This window comes from Cotesia glomerata, linkage group LG1, assembly GCF_020080835.1.
Source record: "Cotesia glomerata isolate CgM1 linkage group LG1, MPM_Cglom_v2.3, whole genome shotgun sequence".
NCBI lineage: Eukaryota > Metazoa > Arthropoda > Insecta > Hymenoptera > Braconidae > Cotesia > Cotesia glomerata.
The window spans coordinates 8,198,360-8,220,181 of NC_058158.1; the positions used below are offsets into that span (position 1 = coordinate 8,198,360).

At 28.2% G+C, this 21,822-nt stretch overlaps 1 protein-coding gene across 2 annotated transcripts; it reads right to left on the reverse strand.

Annotated features, from left to right (window-relative positions):
* Positions 1-1,891: 1,891 nt before the first annotated feature.
* Positions 1,892-20,383, reverse strand: LOC123267843 (apolipoprotein D-like). 2 transcript variants are annotated; one of them, XM_044732735.1, is made up of 5 exons: positions 20,150-20,383; positions 19,929-20,062; positions 19,639-19,836; positions 17,897-18,057; positions 1,892-1,907 (listed from the first exon to the last, which is right to left on the reverse strand). In XM_044732735.1, exons 1-4 carry the CDS (start codon positions 20,258-20,260, stop codon positions 17,913-17,915), a joined length of 588 nt encoding a protein of 195 aa, XP_044588670.1. In that variant the 5' UTR covers positions 20,261-20,383; the 3' UTR covers positions 1,892-1,907; positions 17,897-17,912. The 2 variants fall into 2 exon arrangements, with proteins under 2 accessions (XP_044588670.1, XP_044588664.1); XM_044732729.1 differs by lacking the exon at positions 1,892-1,907 and having other exon boundaries at positions 17,624-18,057; positions 20,150-20,382.
* Positions 20,384-21,822: the final 1,439 nt, after the last annotated feature.

Sequence of the window (21,822 nt, forward strand, 5' to 3'; positions counted from 1 at the left end):
TAAAAATTATTATTTGTTATAAAAGCTGTAAAGAGTGTGATATTTTAGATTAAATTAAAGATAACTAAATTAAGAGGATGCAATAAAATAAAGTGTAGTATAAAGAGTGGTGTGTACTTATAAGAATGTAAGAGTGTACCAAAGAAAAAGGTTAAAAAATGATTATTATAAATGTGATAATCGGAAAAAATAGACCCGAAAAAAATTTTTAAATTATGAAAAATTCATATTGTTTCATTAAAATTATTATAAAATAAAAATTATAATCATAATAGAAATTTAATAAATCTGAAATAATATGAATTTTTCATGACTTTAAAATTTTTTCCAGATCTATTTTTTTCCGGGATTTCTATAAATGTATAAAATGTATAATGGTAACAGTTTTGTAAAACACTAAATGGTGATACAAATAAAATTATATTCTATTCTATTTATTTCGTAGATTATCATTAAAGATGGTTATCTTATTTATTATTGTTTAATTGTTATCAATGAAAAACAAAAATAAGTGAAAAAAATACGCGTGATCAGTTTAAAACACCGTACGATATTTAAAATGAAAAAATAAAAAAAAGAAAATCAACAAAAAATCGTAAATTGCAAAAGCAATATTTAAATAAAATAAAAAAATATATTTTTTCAGAACATTAATTATTTTTTTTTTAATTTTTCGAATTAATGAGCATTATGAGTCGTGCACTTTTAAATTTGCAAAACATTTTTTTTTAATTATTAGGAAATAATAAAGATTTAATAAAGTTATAATAAATATTGATTAAAAATTTCATACCTAATTTTTGATAATTGGAAAGCAAATTAAGTTTATTAAATATTTTACCTCTAGTGAACGATATTTCGATGCAGTCAAAAGTACCTTTGCATAGCACGGGCTTTGTAAATTATTTATAATACAATTGTACACCATAATTTGTGGTTCAGTGAGTTTATATTGTAATGACATAAATAAAAGCATTAAAATCAACTACACTGAGAGACAATTTTATTTAATAGTAATAAAAAAGTTTATTTGGACTTGAAAAGAAAACTTAGTTAATAGTAATAAAATTATATTCCATATGAATAAAATTTTATTAGTATTTAATAAAATTTTCTTAAATACTAATATGTGTTTTTAATACGAATATTAAGTCATTAAAACAAATAATTTCAAAAAAAAAATTAATATTCATCAATTAATTATAATATATTCAAATATATTTTCACAGTAAAATCTTTTAATAAATAAATAGTATAAGGATGTTCCAACGAGACATCCTAACCTAACCTACTTGTTTATTTCCCCTTCCCCTTTATTAGCTAAATAAACGTTTTATTAAATAGTAATAAAATTTTATTACTATTAAATAAAATTGTCTCTCAGTGTAATTATTCGCACTTGAATTAATTCAAAAATAATTAAAAAATCTTCTACTCTCTAATGAATAAACGATTAGTCCATAAATTTTTCACAGCTGTACAAAGAAGTACGTGCAAAGAAATAAATAATAAACGCATAAAAAAATAATTTGAATCATAAGGTTACAATGGCAAAATCACGAGGGTGTAACGCCTACGTCGTTTCACTGAATCTTGTTTCTTTCAACCGGACGTGTCTGATTATACCAAAGACAGTCATTACTTCGTCGACGGTAACAAGAGTGTAAAAGACAGCGAAAATATCCTTCATACCTTTAAAGTGGGAAACGAGTACGTATGTAATGCATTCATGGGTTTGAATAAAAAAGTCCGGAGAGCGAAAAAACGAGGAAGAAAAGGAGAGTGAAAAAAAAAATAAACAAACGCTGTGTAAATGCAGGACGAGTGATCACTCGAGATTCGTTTTGCGAATTCGCAGCTGATTGAAAAGCTCACGAAAAAAAAAATAACTATAATAATAATAATAACCGTAGTAGCATGAAGTGATTACTTTTTCATGGAAACGGTCGTTTGTAGAAAAGTTAATCGTTTGCATATCGATTTTCGCTCGTAATCTCGCGATTTATGGAGTGCGCGTTTTTTCTTTAAATTCTCACTCATGTAATGCCTGGAGTGTACTGAGGATGCAAAGAGTCAAGTAGGTAGTTCTCTATAGAGTATAAAACATCGCATGCATGAGAAATTAATTCATCAACATCTCATTTACTACAACATTTACTGACGGACTCAATTACGATCGTTATTATCCAGAGAATCATATTGGATGGTGAATTTAATGACTAGCTTTACTTTCAGAGTTTAGTATTATAGAGTTTACTGTGTGTATGTGTGTGTGTGCGTGTGTATAGTTCAATTGGATGCGATAGGATGTGATGAGAGTGGATAGCAGTAGAGGTTCGATTTGAATGAAAGGCTTTTAGTTTTTATTTACCGATCACTATACTGAAGACACAACTCAATCTCTATAGAAGTAAATAGACATGAAAGCCATTCTTGGTTTATTTATTTACTTGCAAAATAACATTGTCTCATTCTCTCACTTAATGTGAATTTAAAAAAAAAAGGTTATTTTGAGCCAAGAGAATATTTTTCTTTCTAATTATTTTCTTGAGCAAAAAAAAATTTTTTTTGAGAAGAAATTTCACTTATTCCAACAAAATTAATTCTCTTGGTTTAAGAAATATGTATCTTGATCTAAGAAAATTTATTTAAGTCAAGAAAATCTTGTTGTTTTGAGAAAATTCAGACTCGAAGCTCCAAAAAATTTAGTTCTTGATAGAAGTAAATTTTCTTGTCTTGAGAAAATTTCTTTCTTGCTCCAAAAAATTAAATATAAAGATAGAAGTAAATTTTCATTAATATTTTTATTGATTAACATGTCAAATGGAAGATCAAATAATATTTCATCATTTTTTTCATTCAATATGTATAATTACACGCTAAAATAATATAAAATAGGTATCAAATATTCAAGAGAAAAATTTTCTCAAGGTGAGAAAATTTTTTTCTCAGCTGAAGTAGGTGGCGCTGCTAACTCTAAAGTATCTAAAAATCTTGATCAAATATAAAAATTAATTGTATCAAGTATTTATGATAATTTGAATTAAGAAAAAATGACCACCAAGAATAGAATTTCTCGAAAAATTTTTACTTCAGCCAACACAACTTCGGTCTTCCTTCAGGCAAAAATATTTTTTTGACACAAGAAATTTCACTTATTCCAACAAAATTAATTCTCTTGCTTCAAGAAATACGTATCTTGATCCAAGAAAATTTTTTTAAGTCAAGAAAATCTTGTTGTTTTGAGAAAATTCAGCCTCGAAGCTCCAAAAAATTTAGTTCTTGATAGAAGTAAATTTTCTTGTCTTGAGAAAATTTCTCTCTTGCTCCAAAAAATTAAATATAAAGATAGAAGTAAATTTTCATTAATATTTTTATTGATTAACATGTCAAATGGAAGATCAAATAATATTTCATCATTTTTTTCATTCAATATGTATAATTACACGCTAAAATAATATAAAATAGATATCAAATATTCAAGAGAAAAATTTTCTCAAAGTGAGAAAATTTTTTTCTTAGCTGAAGTAGGTGGCGCTGCTAACTCTAAAGTATCTAAAAATCTTGATCAAATATAAAAATTAATTGTATCAAGTATTTATGATAATTTGAATTAAGAAAAAATTACCACCAAGAATAGAATTTCTCGAAAAATTTTTACTTCGGCCAACACAACATTGGTCTTCCTTCAAGCACCCGAAAATTTTCTTTAGCCAAGAATTTTGTTCTCCAGTCAAGAAACTTTTATTTCTGTGTACTAAAAATTTTTGAGCAAGCTCAAAAATTAAAACTTTATTTTTTATGAATTTTTTTTCATAAAAAAAAATGTTACTACTGAATCTGTCACAACTGGAAGCTAACAATTTCATAATCTAGAGCAAATAAGTACCGAGTACGAACGGTTGAGTCTACTTAACATCGTACACAAAAGTACATAGGATACTCTGGAGAATAAGTATATAAGTCGGGTATATAGTGTACATATATAAGAATGCTTCTCTTTGTCGGATCTAATCTGGACAAACAGTCGTATATCAGTACTGAGCGTTCATTCGCGACTGGCTGACACGTCTCTGTACTTTCTCCGCTGTGTATACATTATATTGCATGCATATATAATATTATATATATTATACATACATGCCGTGTTGTTTGAGCTAATACCTTCTATACCGGCGTAGCTCTGAAAAGCAGTAGCTCTTGACGCGACTTAAAAAGATCATACAACGTAATCCTTTAAGTCATGATACTTTAGTAGTAGTTTCAAAAGCATTTTTTTGGTAACGCCAGAAATTTACTTTATATATTTTATTTATTAGTAATCTTCTTAGAATACTCGCTATTCATTCTTATAACTCATAAATAATTCATTTTAATACTCTATAAATTTTTATCCTTCAGTTCTTTTAACTTTAAATCCATAAAAATTTTTTTATTAATCAACCGCTTATTTACTCTGTTAATAGAACCGGGATTGCTTTAATTTAAATGGAATTCTAATTACGCATTTACAAAGTTCTGTAATTAATTTCCGCGAACGTTTGGGTAAGTTCAGGTGAACTTCTAAAGGGAGTTTGACATTATTAAAAACAATTTAATTAGATAATTTTAGACTTAATAATTTTTGATTTCAGTTTTTTAAAAAAAACTTTGTCTAAAATCTTTTGACAGTTTATATGATGCAAGTTTTGCTTTTAAAATTTTATAAAAAAGCCGTCGGATGTTTGAAAAGCTCGCTTTAGGTAAAAACTCAAAGTAAAGTCTTTTTCTTTGGTATGTATGCATACACCGAGGCATACCTTTAGGAAATTTTTTTTATGCAAAGTTAATCCTTAAAAAAATAATAGGCGGGAGTAAAGCAAAGCTCGTAACGAGAGCAGAGTTGTTATGTATATTATATGACTTGGCTGTATATATTCTTAATCAAGTGGAGATATTGTTTGGCCTGGAAAATATAAATACGGCTGTGTCAAAGAAACCGGCGCCCAGCTTTCGGAGTAATTCTTTACACGATCGTGAGGCCTCCCTCCAATTAATGGTTATGCCGCATGCCAGTGAGTCTCCCCGCCCTATCAAAAGATACCGCCACCTCAAAAATATATTAATGCTACTGTGTCATCTTCAGCTTGTTTGCTACCTCTTTTACGCTAAGAATTTAAATCTAACGTTCCATTTTTAACATACACAACAACCCCGTAGCTCCGTAATACACCCATGAGAGACAATTTTATTTAATAGTAATTAAAAAAAGAAATTAATTGAAAAAAAAACTTAGTTAAGGAAGTTCGAGCGTAACTAATGATTCAAAATAATGTTAAAATTTTTTTTTAATTTTAGTCTTCTCAATATTCGTCAAAATTCTTTATTTTAATTTAAAATAATTTAAACAATTTAATAATTTATGATTTTTACTTATTTAATAAAGTAAAGTAATAAAATGACTCTGGTATTTATTACTTGCCGGAATAAATAAACAGATTTGGCAATAGCGCGCTTGATTATACCCATAACAGAGACGTGGATGAGTGTGTAAGTTAAACATTTCTCTCTCTGTAATTATATTTCTACCCTTTTGTTTTTTCTCAGCTGTTGACGCGATGTTGTCAAATCTTTATTTGAATAAATGGCTGACGATAAACGAGTTACAAACATAAAATTTGACTTTAAATATTTCAAAAATTATATCGGTAATGTATTATTATTAAATTGTTTTTATATATTGCAATAATCCAAGTTTCTTGTGTATAGTTTTTTATCCGCTAAAGTTGGGAAGTTAATATTGAAATAAATAATTAAAGTCTCGACAAAAGTTTGTCCGCCATAAGAGACCGTGTACAAGGAGATAAAATATGTGATTTTTAAAATTTAATATCTAAGTAACTAAACGGTGAATCTTTTTTAAATTTTGGGATTAGATAAATGACGTATTTATTTATACGTATACTTAATTTTAAAGCTCAAAATTGGAAATTATTTTTTACATTAAATTCGCTCGAACCTCCTTAATATTAATAAAATTATATTTCATATAAATAAAATTTTATTAAATACTAATAAAATTTTCTTTAATATTAATATGTGTTTATTAAAATAACCACGAGCATCGCTTTCGTTAGCTGTCATTAATTCACGTAGTTTGTACTTGTTCCAAAAGTTTGACGGTGAGCAAATAATCTCAAAAAAAAAATTAATATTGATCAATTTAATTTATTAAGATATATAAACATATAAAAGTTAAATGTGCTTTATTACAATACATAATTCATGTTTCATAACATAACATAAATTTGTATTAATTATAATTTAGTCAAATATATTTTCACAGTAATATCTTTTGATAAATAATATTAAGATTTTTCAACGAGACATCTTAACCTAACCTATTTGTTTACTTCCGACTTTTATGTTGTCTTTATGACAGACATCTTTTACATACTAAGAAAAATTTATTAGTATTTAATACAACATATATTATTATTTAAGAAAACTTTTATTAGTATTTAAGGAAATTTTATTAATATTTAATAAATTTTTATTGGGGATTAGCCAAATAAATGTTTACTAAATAGTAACAAAATTTCATTACTATTAAATAAAATTGTTTCTCAGTGCACCAATGACAGATCTATCCAAGTTAAATTTATTATAAACTCAAAAATTTATTACAAAAAAATGTATTTTTAAAAATTCAATTAAAAAATTCTTGAATAAATTAGAAATTTTTATTCTACTGGAAAGTTAACTAGAATTTGAATCCCAATTAAAATTATTTATGCTCACAAAACTTTTATGACTTAAATAAACTTTTTAATTAAATTCTCTGGTTTAAAAAAAAAATAAATGGAAAATTTATTTAAAGAAAAATAAATAAATAAATATAAGCTTAGTGTTTATTCAAAAAGTTTTCTGTTTACTTGACTTTTGAATTTGAATCACAAACACCTTAAGTTTATTTAATTACTACTCGTCTGTGTAGATTTTTCTCTCAAACAAAGTTTACGTCGAGTTGGCAAAAGACAAGTTTTTCAGCTGGCTAGGGCGTGAGAGAGTGCCAAGTACTCTATAACCTTGCCTCATCTCGTCTAGAATTGTCGACGTATACACGAGAGTGCAAACTAAAAACTCAAACTAAACGAAATCCCCAAAAGAAGTAAAGAGCAAGTAGCTACCTCTTTCCTTCTCTCTTCTCTCCTTATTCTAGAGTACATATATAGCTGCAGATTTCTCTCTGAAGATCTTAACTCACGCGGAAAATTTTTATCTTACTTTACACTCTGGTACTCTTCACTTTTCTATGTACTTTTGCTGATCTTCGACCCGGTACTTTTTCGATACTGAGGGTGCCTGACTGTGCAGAGACTTAAACAAGAGGGTGGATACGCTGATGAGATGACGCTGAGCTGAGGACATCTTGAATAATACCTTAAAGAGACTATAAAGGATGGAGCTCAAAACTCAAGGGTGTAAAAAGTTGGATTAAAGAACAAAATAAAATGTCTGGAGTAAGGAGAAATACATAATACTTGTGTAGATATAAAAGAGCTGACTGTACTTGGCCTAACAAGACTCAGGGACTCACAGGCTATTATCATAATTGTGGGCTGTAGGCAACGGTTGTACCCACAAACCAGAATACTTCTCATCATCAACCTTCTATATGTATACGTACCTACACTGTATAATACCTTACTCATATCTTTTTACTTGTAAGAACAAAAAATGAAAATAAAAAAAATGTTTTTATTCTTTTACATTGTCATTTATCTTTTTTCATCTCCTTACACACTTTATTCACATAATATCCTCAGACCTTCGTCTTCATGACGTTCCTCTTATTTCAACAAGCAGTTGGATGGTACCGTATGTGATTTTTTCTGTACATTACATTAGTTTTTCTCCACGTAAAAAAGTAAACAAAATTCACTCGGATTCCGGTTAATTTTTATAGTTTCAAACAGTAAAGCGCACATCGGGGTGGCAAAAATGTGAATATTACAGAACTTAATGTAGAAAGTGTAAAAGCCACACAGAAAGAAAAATTTCTTGACTGGAGAACAAAATTCTTGGCTCAAGAAAATTTTCGGGTGCCTGAAGGAAGGCCGAAGTTGTGTTGGCCAAAGTAAAAATTTTTCGAGAAATTCTATTCTTGGTGGAGTCATTTTTTTTTAATTAAAATTATCATAAATATTTGATACAATAAATTTTTATATTTGATCAAGATTTTTAGATACTTTAGGGAAGCAGCGCCACCTACTTCAGCTGAGAAAAAAATTTTCTCACCTTGAGAAAATTTTTCTCGAGAATATTTGATACCTATTTTATATTATTTTAGCGTGCAATTTATATTAATTATACATATTGAATGAAAAAAAAAATGATGAAATATTATTTGATATTCCCATTTGACATGTTAATCAATAAAAATATTTATAAAAATTTACTTCTATCTTTATATTTAATTTTTTGGAGCAAGAGAGAAATTTTCTCAAGACAAGAAAATTTACTTTTATCAAGAACTAAATTTTTTGGAGCAAGAGGCTGAATTTTCTCAAAGCAACAAGATTTTCTTGACTTAAATAAAATTTCTTGGATCAAGATACGTACTTCTTAAAGCAAGAGAATTAATTCTGTTGGAATAAGTGAAATTTCTTGTGTCAAAAAAAAATTTTTTTTTTGCTCAAGAAAATAATTAGGAAGAAAAATATTTTCTTGACCAAAGTGAACCTTTTTTTCTGTGAGTGATTAGTAGCTCTAACTATAGTAAATAATTATATTTTCATTTTTAGCGTTACGTTTAAAATTTACCATTTTACTTTGTAAATATTGACGTTGCTCGTATTAAAAATTTAGTAACTGTATTTTATACTTTTTACATATCATGCGATCACTTTTTAAGTACGAAATGATAAATATCAAAGTCAAAATTCTTAATTATCATACTTTAACATTTTAGAGATTCACATAGCGAATATTATTGTTTGAAATAGTATTTTCTTCCATGTAAAGAATAAATTGTAGCATTTAAATGATAAATATTACGTAGTGATTATTAAAATCATGATTTTACTATTTGAAATGGTAATTTTTAGTTAATTATTACTTATTATAAATATTTATATAAATATAAATATAAATCGACTATTATAAATATATTATAATTATAAATCGACTATTTTTTATTACAGTTTACTTTTTTCCTCGCCAAAGTGTCTCGTTCCATCTGTACGATGTTTAGTTAATAAAAACTTCTTTCTATCCACGATATGTTAGTGCGTGTGTACTTGAATGTTTTCGCTCCTATGTACGCAGTATAGTGCGTAGTGTATGTACTTATATAAAGTAAAAATAAAATAAATTTGTATGAAGAGGCATGGCGTACTACGTACTGTACGATCGCGTGTATATAGATGGTTGTACACTCGTTTTCGCCTTGTTCAGAGAGACCAGTTGTGAACAATGCACGTGCAGTTGTATCCTTGCCAACCAGTATAGTATAGTAGTACACGCGTGTGTGTTTTATAACGGGTCACGTTGTCGTCACTCGGCAGACGTGCTCGCTTTTGACGATTGACGATGATGACCTTTTTGCTCGTATTACTTTTTTCGTCTTTGTTGCTACTGCTGCTGCTATTTTTGTTGTTATTATTATTATAGTTTTCACTATGTGCCATTTTTGTTGAATTTCTGGCTCGATGGGTTTTCACATCGTGGTATAATATTGAATGTATGGTATAGATGGCTGTAGCGAAATGGATTGCTTTGAATTCTTAGAACAAAGGGAGTGTTTTCTTTTTTTCACAACTTATTTTCGAAAGGTGTGAAGAAATCTACGCTCTTACAGACGTTGCGTTTCTTTAGAATATTAATAAAAAAAAATTTTAATATTTTAGATTTAATTTCATCGAAGAGCGTAGAATAAAATAAAAAAATAGAAAAAAAATCTCTTCTCTGCAAATGAAACCGATAAAAGTGATTTAAAAAATGTGTAAATTCAGCGTTTCATATTCTCATCCTCTAAGTTTTATTTCTCTGGAAATAAAATTTAAAATTATAATTTTTCAATTTTATCTAACTCTCTTGTTTTCTGACGTGACAATTTTTAATCAACTCCCCTTATCTTATACCTTATACCTTGGATCAGAGTGAAATGTAAATAAAACAATTTAAACTTTTTATTTTATACTCTATCATTAAATAATAAAAAGTTACACAGAAAAAAAAGTTCACTTGAGCCAAGAAAATATTTTTCTTCCTAATTATTTTCTTGAGCGAAAAAAAAAATTTTTTTTTGAGAAGAAATTTCACTTATTCCAACAAAATTGATTCTTTTGCTTTAAAAAATACGTATCTTGATCCAAGAAAATTTATTTAAGTCAAGAAAATCTTGTCTTGAGAAAATTCAGCCTCGAAGCTCCAAAAAATTTAGTTCTTGATAGAAGTAAATTTTCTTGTCTTGAGAAAATTTCTCTCTTGCTCCAAAAAATTAAATATAAAGATAGAAGTAAATTTTTATTGATTAACATTTCAAATGGGAAGATCAAATAATATTTCAGTATTTTTTTTCATTTAATATGTATAATTGCACGCTAAAATAATATAAAATGGGTATCAAATATTCTCGAGAAAAATTTTCTCAAGGTGAGAAAATTTTTCTCTCAGCTGAAGTAGGTGGCGCTGCTTCCCTAAAGTATCTAAAAATCTTGATTAAATATAAAAATTTATTGTGTCAAATATTTATGATAATTTGAACTAAGAAAAAATGGCTTCCACCAAAAATAGAATTTCAAGAAAAATTTTTACTTCCGCCAACACAACTTCAGTCTTCTTTCAGGCAAAAATATTTTTTTGACTCAAGAAATTTCACTTATTCCAACAAAATTAATTTTCTTATTTAAGAAATACGTATCTTGGTCCAAGAAAATTTATTTAAATATTTTTATTGATTCACAAGTCAAATGGGAAGATCAAATAATATTTCATCATTTTTTTTCATTCAGTATGTATAATTGCACGCTAAAATAATATAAAATGGGTATCAAATATTCTCGAGAAAAATTTTCTCAAGGTGAGAAATTTTTTTTCTCACCTGAAGTAGGTGGTGCTGCTTCCCTAAAGTATCTAAAAATCTTGATCAAATATAAAAATTTATTGTATCAAGTATTTATGATAATTTGAATTAAGAAAAAATTACCACCAAGAATACAATTCCTCGAAAAATTTTTACTTCGGCCAACACAACTTCGGTCTTCCTTCAGACACCCGAAAATTTTCTTGAGCCAAGAATTTTGTTCTCCAGTCAAGAAATATTTCTTTCTGTGTAAAATAAGAATCACTGAATCATTTAATCAAAAAATAAATAAATAAACTCACATACATAACTGGAACGCAAACATTAAACAATTACCCTCACGCACACAAAACTTCTAATAGAGCCTTGTTTAATTTATTTTTTCAGTGGATGCCGCGGAGTAATTGACAAGTAATAAAAAATCCTAAAAAAGCTTAAAAAAGAAAGAGAAGTAAACTGAGAAAAGCATAAAAAAGAATATGAACTGGTGAACCGCAGAGGAATGGACGTTTTTGCATGGGTCTCTTCGAATATCTGAGCCCGTATTTCTTAACTCTTTTTAATCGTTCTGGTTCTCTCTTCTGGTTCCATTCGCCGTATTGCACTCTAGCTTCTCTGTCTTGGAAGCAGAACACTCCCTCAAGGTCGGTGATTAAGTTCAAACGTAGTTGGGTTGCATCTCGACAGAGTAGAGAGACCACCCTGAACGAAATCACGCTCGTTGCGCTTACACGCTCCCATCTTTCAGTCTCTCACCCTTCCTTGGCTTCTCTGCATACATCCGTACACTTATTTATACACATACAAATCCATAGAACGAACGGCACTCGACAGAGCTCCACATTTACTCTTTTATTATTTTTAATCCACTACTATATCGTCTCTCTTCACGACTAGTTAATTTTGTAACGAGTCATGTTGATGCAGAATCAGCTACCGACTTTTGTACGCTCATATGAACACATGTTCACTTAAAATCTCACACGGACTAGCAATTTAGCTTTTCAGTAGTCCATTCAGATTATTTCCCCCTATTTTATCCCTTATTTTTTTCACAAATCTTTTTATTTCATTTTTTCAGTCTTTTATTCTTATTTTAACTTTTTTCACTTTCAATGATTATTCTGCGAATGAGAAGGGTTCTGAGGACTTATATTTCAAGTTTCACGCCTTGTGCATCATTTCTACGCACACGTGTCTTTACACAATTACCAGGACCTCCCTCAGACTCTTTTTATCGATTTAATTCAGCTCTGCAATATCGAGTTGATTAAAATTTTAGACAATCAATTTTAATCCCGACTTAAAGCATTCCACTGTTGTAAGAAACTAAAAAAAATTTTAATTGCAAAAAATAACGAAATCGGATCAATAGAATAGAAAAAAAAAAGTAATGACCATTGAAAACTCAAGGAAAAAAATCACAAGCCAAAATTCCAATTATTTTTATATCCCCGATTATTTTCTTACATTGAGAGACAATTTTATTTAATAGTAATGAAATTTTATTTGGCTAATCCCAAAGAAAAATTTATTAAATGGACGTTCTAATTAGCAAATTGTCTAACTCCATTTTAGAGAGTCTTCTATTTGTATGAAAAAAACAATTAGTTCAAAAATTATTATCACTTTAAAAACCCATTTAATATCATTAATATCTAATAAATGTATAATATTTTGGTTTGAATAATACAAATAATTTATAATTGGACTATTGCTACATCAAAATGTTAAAAAATCACCCTCTAAAAAATAAGGAGTTAGACAAATTAGACCGTCGAAATATTAATAAAATTTCCTTAAATACTAATAAAATTTTATTAAATACTAATAAAATTTTATTAAATACTAACAAATTTTTCTTAGTTTGTAAAAGACGTCGTCTGTCATAAAGACAACATAAAAGTCAGAAGTAAACAAATAGGTTAGGTTAGGGTGTCTCGTTGAAAAATCTTAATATTATTTATCAAAAGATATTACTGTGAAAATATATTTGACTAAATTATAATTAATACAAATTTATGTTATGTTATGAAACATGAATTATGTATTGTAATTAAGCACATTTAACTTTTATATGTTTATATATCTTAATAAATTAAATTGATCAATATTAATTTTTTTTTGAGATTATTTGCTCACCGTCAAACTTTTGGAACAAGTACAAACTACGCGAATTTTGAATATTAAATACTAATAAAATTTTATTTATATGAAATATAATTTTATTAATGTTACCTAAGTTTTTTTTTTTCAAGTCCTAATAAACTTTTTTATTACTATTAAATAAAATTGTCTCTCAGTATAGTAATCCACCTCTAATCAAGTAATTTAATACTTTTCTCCAATTTCAATAACAGCAAAAATAAAACAGAAAAAAATCTTATATACAAACAAACAATTTAGCGTTTGTATTACGGTCAAATAACAAGCTCGTGAAATTATTGCGCTACGGATTTAATGTGGTACCAGTATAGTAATACAAGGATGCCGGAATTGTTTCATAATTATATTTGAGTTGTTTATTTTTTCCATATGATCTTAGGGTCTTCACTTACTACCAGAGGTAGAAACAAAAGTAAAGAATAAAAAAAAAAATAAATGAGAAGAGGATGAAGGTAATGTAATGCAAGAAATAATTCTCGTTTGCGACTTGAATCTCAAAATGTTGATCTATCCCGAGGCAGACCAGACTTGCAAGTCGTCAAGTTAAGTTGACTCCATGTATGTGTACATAATGTTGCTTTACTCAGATCAACACTCGAGTAAATTACGAGTAAAAGAGTCCATATCTACAGACAGTTTACTGTATACAGTAAGTCCGTTACGTGATTATCCTTCATGTCAAGTCTAACAGTATAAGTATTAAACCTCACACACATGTGTATTATAATATATAATACCTACAAGGAAAGTATTATATGGATTTTGTTACCTTCCTTAACTTGAATCATAATTTAACATCCTTCTTTCTTATTCTCGACTTAAACTCCTCAGCAGATCTTCTTCTTATCTGGTTATTTTGTAAACTTAAATTTTTTTTATTTTTATCCATAATACCTCCAGCGAGACATGCCATGGGCGTGTATGTTTGTTTAGCCTGGTCTTACCCTGTTATTAGGTACCATGTCCGCTTCTCCCCGCGCCTCGTATCGCTGGAGATCGAAAAGCCGTAGCCTCAGACTCTTACTCTTACTCTGGCTCTGTAGTATAGTACTACGGGTATTATATTATATCGTCAAGTGTAGACGCGTGAGGAGAACAACCGAGAGGAGATAGGATACACGATGTGCTGCCAAAACTCCGAGGAACAGATTTACTCTGTTATGTACTGGAGAAGACCAGATGACTGGAGCGTTTTGGTGTAGCCAGCTCCGATATAATATAATACACCTGATGGTTAAGCTAGTACATGCTGCTGGTATTGTGTGTGTACACAAGCCACGTAAAACCTAGTGCACCTTGTTTAAATTATGGATACCAAAAGTTAAACGAGTAAAAAGTTTAGTCAGGCGATTCTGAATATAGACTGCGATGGTTTAAGCTTTAATTTTTTTTTAGCGGAACGCGTCACGTGTTTTTTGTTGTTTTTAAAAGACGAGATGCGATTAAGATTCCTCACACGATTTATTGGCGTGCCAGTCATCCAGACAATTTTTGTCTTAGTAAATAATTGGTGAATTTACTTGAATTAATATTCCGAACCTTTATATTTATTTATTTATTTATTTGTTGATTTTAAAAGATTTCTTTTCTTTGGAAATATATAAGGCCTTTTATCAGATACAATCTTTATGGTGATTTAGAGAAATCGTTGGTACTAAATTTCTTGGATATGTCTTGAATATATTAACTTTAATACCTGCAATATTTCACAAGTAATGAGGCTTAGAGTGAAAACAAATTTTTATTATTGCTAACAAATATAACCGTTTAAATATTTAATATCATTAGTGTTGACTGTAATCGAAGATTTGTACGATGATTCAAATTTATTTTTAAAGAAAAAATAAATTTTTTATTTTAATTTAGTGTTTTTGTTTATCTAAACATAATGAAAACACGATTAAATTTATTAGATTTTTAATTTGGAATTTTTTTGAAATAATTTTTTGAAAAATTAATTATTAATTAGCAATCTTGCACTCACTATTATGTGACTGCCGTGATTTGTGAACTATAAAAAATTAAAATTTTGCTTTATTAAATAATGACTTTTATTAAATTGCACTGTACTTTCTTAAATATTGATGACACTGAAGTTGACCGACATTAGAAATTTTTTTAGAATTTTTTAGCAACAAAATTATTATGAAAAAAATTCAATAAAAAAATTCCACATGTGAAAATTAAAAAAACATTTTGGTGATAATTTTTAGAAGCATTTTTTTATTGTTATTGATTTGTAATAAAAATGAAAAAAATTGACAACTGTCAGCTAACTTCAGTATCATAAATATTGACGTTTTTGAAGATATAAGCTCATCCTGATGTTACACTCATGAAGAGCTTTCATTTGAGTACCCACATGCAATTTGATATATTTTTCATATATTCATATATATAAATATATAAAATATATGAAAAATTGATGTGGGTACTCAAATGAAAGGTCTCGATGAGTGTAATGTAGGGGTGAGCTTATATCTTCAAAAATGTCAATCATGCACAAGATACAAGGTCATTTCTTAATTATTGATATTTTTAAAGATGTAAGCTCTTCTTGATGTTACATTCATCAAGAGCTTTCATTTGAGTACCCACATGCATTTTGATATATTTTTCATATATACATATATATATATAATATATATAAATATATGAAAAATTGATGTGGGTACTCAAATGAAAGGTCTCGATGAGTGTAACATCGAGATGAGCTTATATCTTTAAAAATGTCAATGTTTCACAAGATAAAATGTCATTTTTTGATTATGTATCAAGAGATAGAACATTTTCAAATGCAGCCTAAATACTTATCATAATAAATTGACTATCGGTGAGAATGAAATAAAACCTTGAAAAGGCACAAATTCAAGTCAAGACCTTTGTAATCACACTAAATTTCCGTAAAAAAAATCGATTTTATTACATGACTATCCTGAAAACAAAATTTTTCTTATTCTCATAATAATATAGGTCATATTAGATTAAAAAAAAATATTCAAAACCAGGTGTACATATGTATTTTATATATTATCTCATACTTAACGACTTCTTTATTTAGCTGCTTTTATATAAACAGTATTTATAATTTTTCCGGTCTCATAAATTAAAGTAACAATACCGTCTCATCAGGGGTATATTATAATACTTCCGCACATAATTTATAAAGCACCCCGAGTAAATGGACCGGTTAAAGTCAATGACACGGAAACGAAATAAATAAGAATAAAAATAACAATAATAGACCCACATACCAGCAAAAAAGTAAATATATGATATTGACAGTAAGTAACAAAAAATTTATAGCTTTTTTCCAATTCAAGGTACATCAAGAATTATTATTTATTTATTTTTTGTGCCTTTATTTATCTTTTTGATCCACTGGGTCGTGCTGGCGGATGAGGGGAAACCGGTAGTATATTGTCCCGCCGTCTCACGATCCTCTTCATCGGTTGACAATGCTCCACTGATGATACAACTGGTATGTAGTGTGATTTTACGTTTAGTTCTGTGTACGTGGATTATAACCCGCGGGCTTACCAATTGAATGGGCTGAGGGTTGAGGGCTGGGGTGTCTGTTTACACGATATGCGAGGATGACACGCGACGAGAGCAAGTTCGCACGCGGTAAACTACTCTATTCCCGTTATATTAACCATTCCTTTATTTGTTCAATTTAACCGGTATTGTCAGCTATATTTACGCTCGTCTCCAGTCTTTTTGCTCACCCTCTCGCCCTCTCGGATGCTAAAAAATAACATTAAGTGCATTCATTCATTTTTAAAGAGTAAAGCCCTAGGGAGTAAAGTCGCGTGTTAAAAAACAACGACATCAATAATCACAAGAGGGTTCTAACCGAAATGTTTTTATTTATCATTTAATTAATTCTTCGCCGCAATCACTCCGTTTGTACATAATGTACTTACTCCGTAAGTACATTATGTAATCATCTGTAATTCCGCAGGGATTAGATAATGTCCCACGATCTTTTATGTACTTTACACTGGACTTTTATCGTCCGTCCCCTTTTTAATAATTCTCATGTGAAAATTAACAGAAGTGATTTATTTGGGGGAAAGTACCTACCATGTCAATTCTATTGTATATTACCACTTTAGGGACGCGCTTAAGGGGTTTTATGGTAATCGTAAATTATTAACAAGCAAAACTGTGATATTACATCAATTAATATTTTAATAAAATTCTTCTTATGGTAAAAATTAATTTTAAACTGAATAATTAGTAGTGATATCTGGTGATTCTTTTGAAATGCTGATAAAATAAATGTCTGGCTTTACGTACTGATGGTATGCAGTGAAGAGTTATCAGAAGGTCGTACTTTCCTTGATCTATACTGCCATCTTTTGGTATGATAGAGACACTGAAAGCTTTATTATTTTCTGACGTCGATAAATTTGAGTCTAATTTTTATTTTCCATAAAATTTTGTTGAATACAATTTCACTTTATGCTGATTTAAATTATTGATTGAATTAATAATTGGTATAGTGATTTACATAATTTATTGTCTACTTCCCTGATATCCTATTTATTATGGTAAATCATGGACACAACAACTCATAATAAAATTATTGATTGAATTTTAGTAATTTTTATGCCTTATCTGGTCTAAAAAGACGGGAGAAATTATAGAAGCTTTAAATAATAATGTAATATAATTATCCTTTCAATGGGCAATTATTTTGATTCGTATCTGTCATTGGTATATCATCTATGCCATTTATTTTCAAAATACGCATCGCCGCCTTGACAACTGACGCCGCGGGATGTTCTTCTTTTCCCAAAATCCAGACGTATTGAAAACTAAAATAAATGGAATATTTGAAGTATTTTTAATAATACTAAGCAAGGTATAAGTACCGTTTGTGGCCACTATGCCGTTTATGGCCATTTATTATTCAAATAAACGATAGAAATGAATTTATATTAATAAATCATTACAAACTCAATTTTTTTTAATATAAATTTTTTAAAACTCAGCAAAAATATGGTTATACTATTATAAATTATTATAAATTATTTCAACCCTGTTTAAAAATATTCAACGAAAAAATTCACTGTCATGAGATTTGAATTTTTTTCAATAATTCCAATTGATTTCAATTTTTCAGGACATATGTCTATTAGGTGGCGCAAAAAACCGATTATTTTATTTTTGAGTCTCGAGTGAAAAATGTTAGTATTTGATGTTTTAAGAGCCCCTCACCAAAGGACAGCTTAAAAAAAATTTTAAGAGGTCACTCCAAATTTTTAAAATTTCAAAATCGTCAAAATCGAATTTTTTAATTTTTTTTTTTCTCGTTACGGTATAATTTTATAGACTAAAAAATAAGTTTCTGAAAGTTTTCAGTTCAAAATTTAAATTTTGAAAGGTCGCTCATAATTTTTTTTTTTTTTTCTTTAATTAGTCATATCGCCGACTTTAAGTGTTGGGAGTGGTACGTTGGGGTCTTTTGGTTTGAAAAATCTTAACCTACGCGGTAAGGTCAAATTTCAACCAAGTTGGTTTCTAAGACCAGCTTGGGATTCGAACCCACGCCTGGCAGTTGATTAAAATAAAAATTATTAAATTAAAAAAAAAAAATTATATTTTCTATGTTGTGCTTGATTTTAGTTCATCTCGTGATGTATTTTTATCGATTATTGTACTAAATAAAAAAAATGCATGGAATTTTAATTTGAATAGTAAAAAAGTCGCTCGAAAAAAAAATCTAAACTAATGCACTAATAAATTGAAAAATTATGAGCGACTTTTCAAAATTCAAATTTTGAACTGAAATTTTCAGAAACTTGTTTTTTTTTTTAGTCTATAAAATTGTCCCGTAACGAGAAAAAAAAAAAAAAAAAAATTCGATTTTTGACGATTTTTGAAATTTAAAAAAATTTGGAGCGATATTTAAAAAAATTTTTTTTAAGCTGTCCTCTGGAGAGAGCTCTTAAAACATCAAAAACTAACATTTTTTAACTCGAGACTAAAAAAAAAAAAATAGTCGGTTTTTTTGCGCCACCCTAATGTCTATAGATATATAATTTGCATAGAGCGAATTTTTTTGATTTTTTTCAATGAATATTTTTAAACAGAGAAATGTTGACTGAAAAAAAAATGTTCTTGAATCAAGTATATAATTTTAAAGAGCTCAATATTCTTGGTTTGAGTAGAAAAATTCTTGATTTAAGAAAATTTTTCTTGATTTAAGGAAATTTTACTTAATTCAAGAATTTTTCGTCTTGATTCAAGTCAATTACCCTCTTCAGAATTATATACTTGGTTGAAGAATTTTTCTCTTGAATCAAGTTAATTTTTTTCTCTGTGTGCTAAGTTGGCCAAAAACGGTACCTCTACCCTATTTTACACGCTTTATTTTTATAATAAATTTATCTTACTGATACGAGTCATATTCTAAACAGCTCCAAATAGTCGCGAAACTACTGTAATCAGTACCGAGTACCCAATAAGGACTGATAACTTTATCAGCGTAAGCCGACGGAAATGCCATTTTAAGTTTACCACATTTTGATCCCTTTTCGCAATTTGCTGTATCAATAGTCGCATTACCTATCATCTGTTGATGAAATCGATTTCTGAGGTGACAAGATAATATTTAAATACAAATTTGGAAAGATATTAATATTAATAATAACATAATTAAATTAAAAAACAAATATACACTTACAATTCTGAATACATTTCATTAGTAGAAATCAAAAACCCGAATTCGTCTAACTTGTAGTTGACTCTGGTACATTTTCCATATAATTCGTAAATATTTGGAATGCTATGTCGCAATTCAAACCAATCCCCTTGATACTGACAAAGAAAATAAATTCAAATAAATAAATAAAATTTATTTGAAAAAAAATGAATATATATTTTTTTGAAAAAAATACGACTTACTCTTTTGAGGTCAAAATTTGATTTAACTTTTGGCTGAGGGCATTTTCCTATACCGGGTGTTTGCGACAAGACTCCACTGAGGAAACAGATGATTACGCATAAGCGCAACATATTTATAGAAGCAAAATTTTAGTATGTACTTTTTATTAAACCGAATATTTTTTTTATTTATCAGTATTTTTTTTTTAATAAGAAGTCTATTTAGTCGATTGTATGCAAACTGAAGTAAAGAAACTCATACGTAACAAACAATTATCAGTATGCTATCACGGAGAGCCTTTAGTTCTATAATTGCAGGGCTGATAAGCAATATAATTGCTTTGTAAATAATATTTTAAAATATACTCGTGAACTTATGTGTTTAATTACTTACAGAGGAATACAGTAGGATTGAAAAACAAAATAATTATTCATTAATTAAAATGAAAAAAGTATATTATTGATAGAAAAATTTATTTTATTAAATATTCCAAATATTTGGACAATTATTTTGGTCAATTTTCACCGTAGGCCTCAATGGAAGGCTGTATTTATTGTAAACTTCTTCGGCGATTTGTTCGACATTTATTTTTGGTATTTTTTCTCTGGTAAATACGTAAGAGCCTGTTACGCTGAAATTTAATGAAAATAAATATTGAAAACGGGGAAAAAAAAATTCTAAAAATAATTAGATCTATAAATTTTTATGAGCTATATTTAAAAATAATAATTTATTATAAATACACTCACTAAAATGATCCACGATTTTCACAAGTCCAACAAATACAATAATTTTCGTAATCCGTTTCGAGAATCCAATATTCACGATACATTAATCCCAAAACAGGAAAATGAAAAGTTATTCCTAAGTTATGATCGTTAGTAAATGCTTTACCGATAAGTGTTGAATTATCTCCACCACTGAAATTTTGATGTAATAAATTTAATTTGGATAAAATTTTACACATAAGAAATTAATAAAAAAAATCATTCGTAATTGATTACACTGATAGAAAAAAACTGCAGTAATACCCACACTTACTTTAATACCTTATATTTTTACTTAGAATTATTTATTTTTATTTATTTTAAGTAAAAAAGTTAGGTTACACGCTAAAATTAGTTAGTGAGTAGCAATAAATCACTTGTTAAATACTACTAAATATTTATTTGGCGGAACTTAATGGACTTTAATAAATGATTTAGTATCTATTACTAAATATTTGGTAATGAAAGGTTTGTTACTAAATCATTTAGTATCTGTTACTAAATCTTATTAAATAGAACTAAATCCTTCTATCAGTATAAGAATAATTTCTTAACTCAAGAAAATCATTTTCTTTAAAATGGTATTCTTGGTTCAAGATTTTTGCTTTTAAGTAAAGTTAATTTTTTTATCAGTTTAGAGAAGCTTACATTGTAGGCAGGCCTGTGATGTACATTGTAGCTACTCCGTTTTGATCAGGTTTTTCAAAAAAAGATGTACTACATCTCACGTCATTGCTCCACAAATTTTCACTTCGACTGTATTCACGCCATTCTCCAGCATACTGAAATATATTTTTAAATGTTGAGAGAAAAAAAATATTGTGAAAACTGTATAGTTATTTAAATATTGTTACTCGTTCTAGATCAAGTCGTTGAATTTTTGGCGTCGGACAGTGAGAGAAATAAGTAAACACTCCGGAAATTAA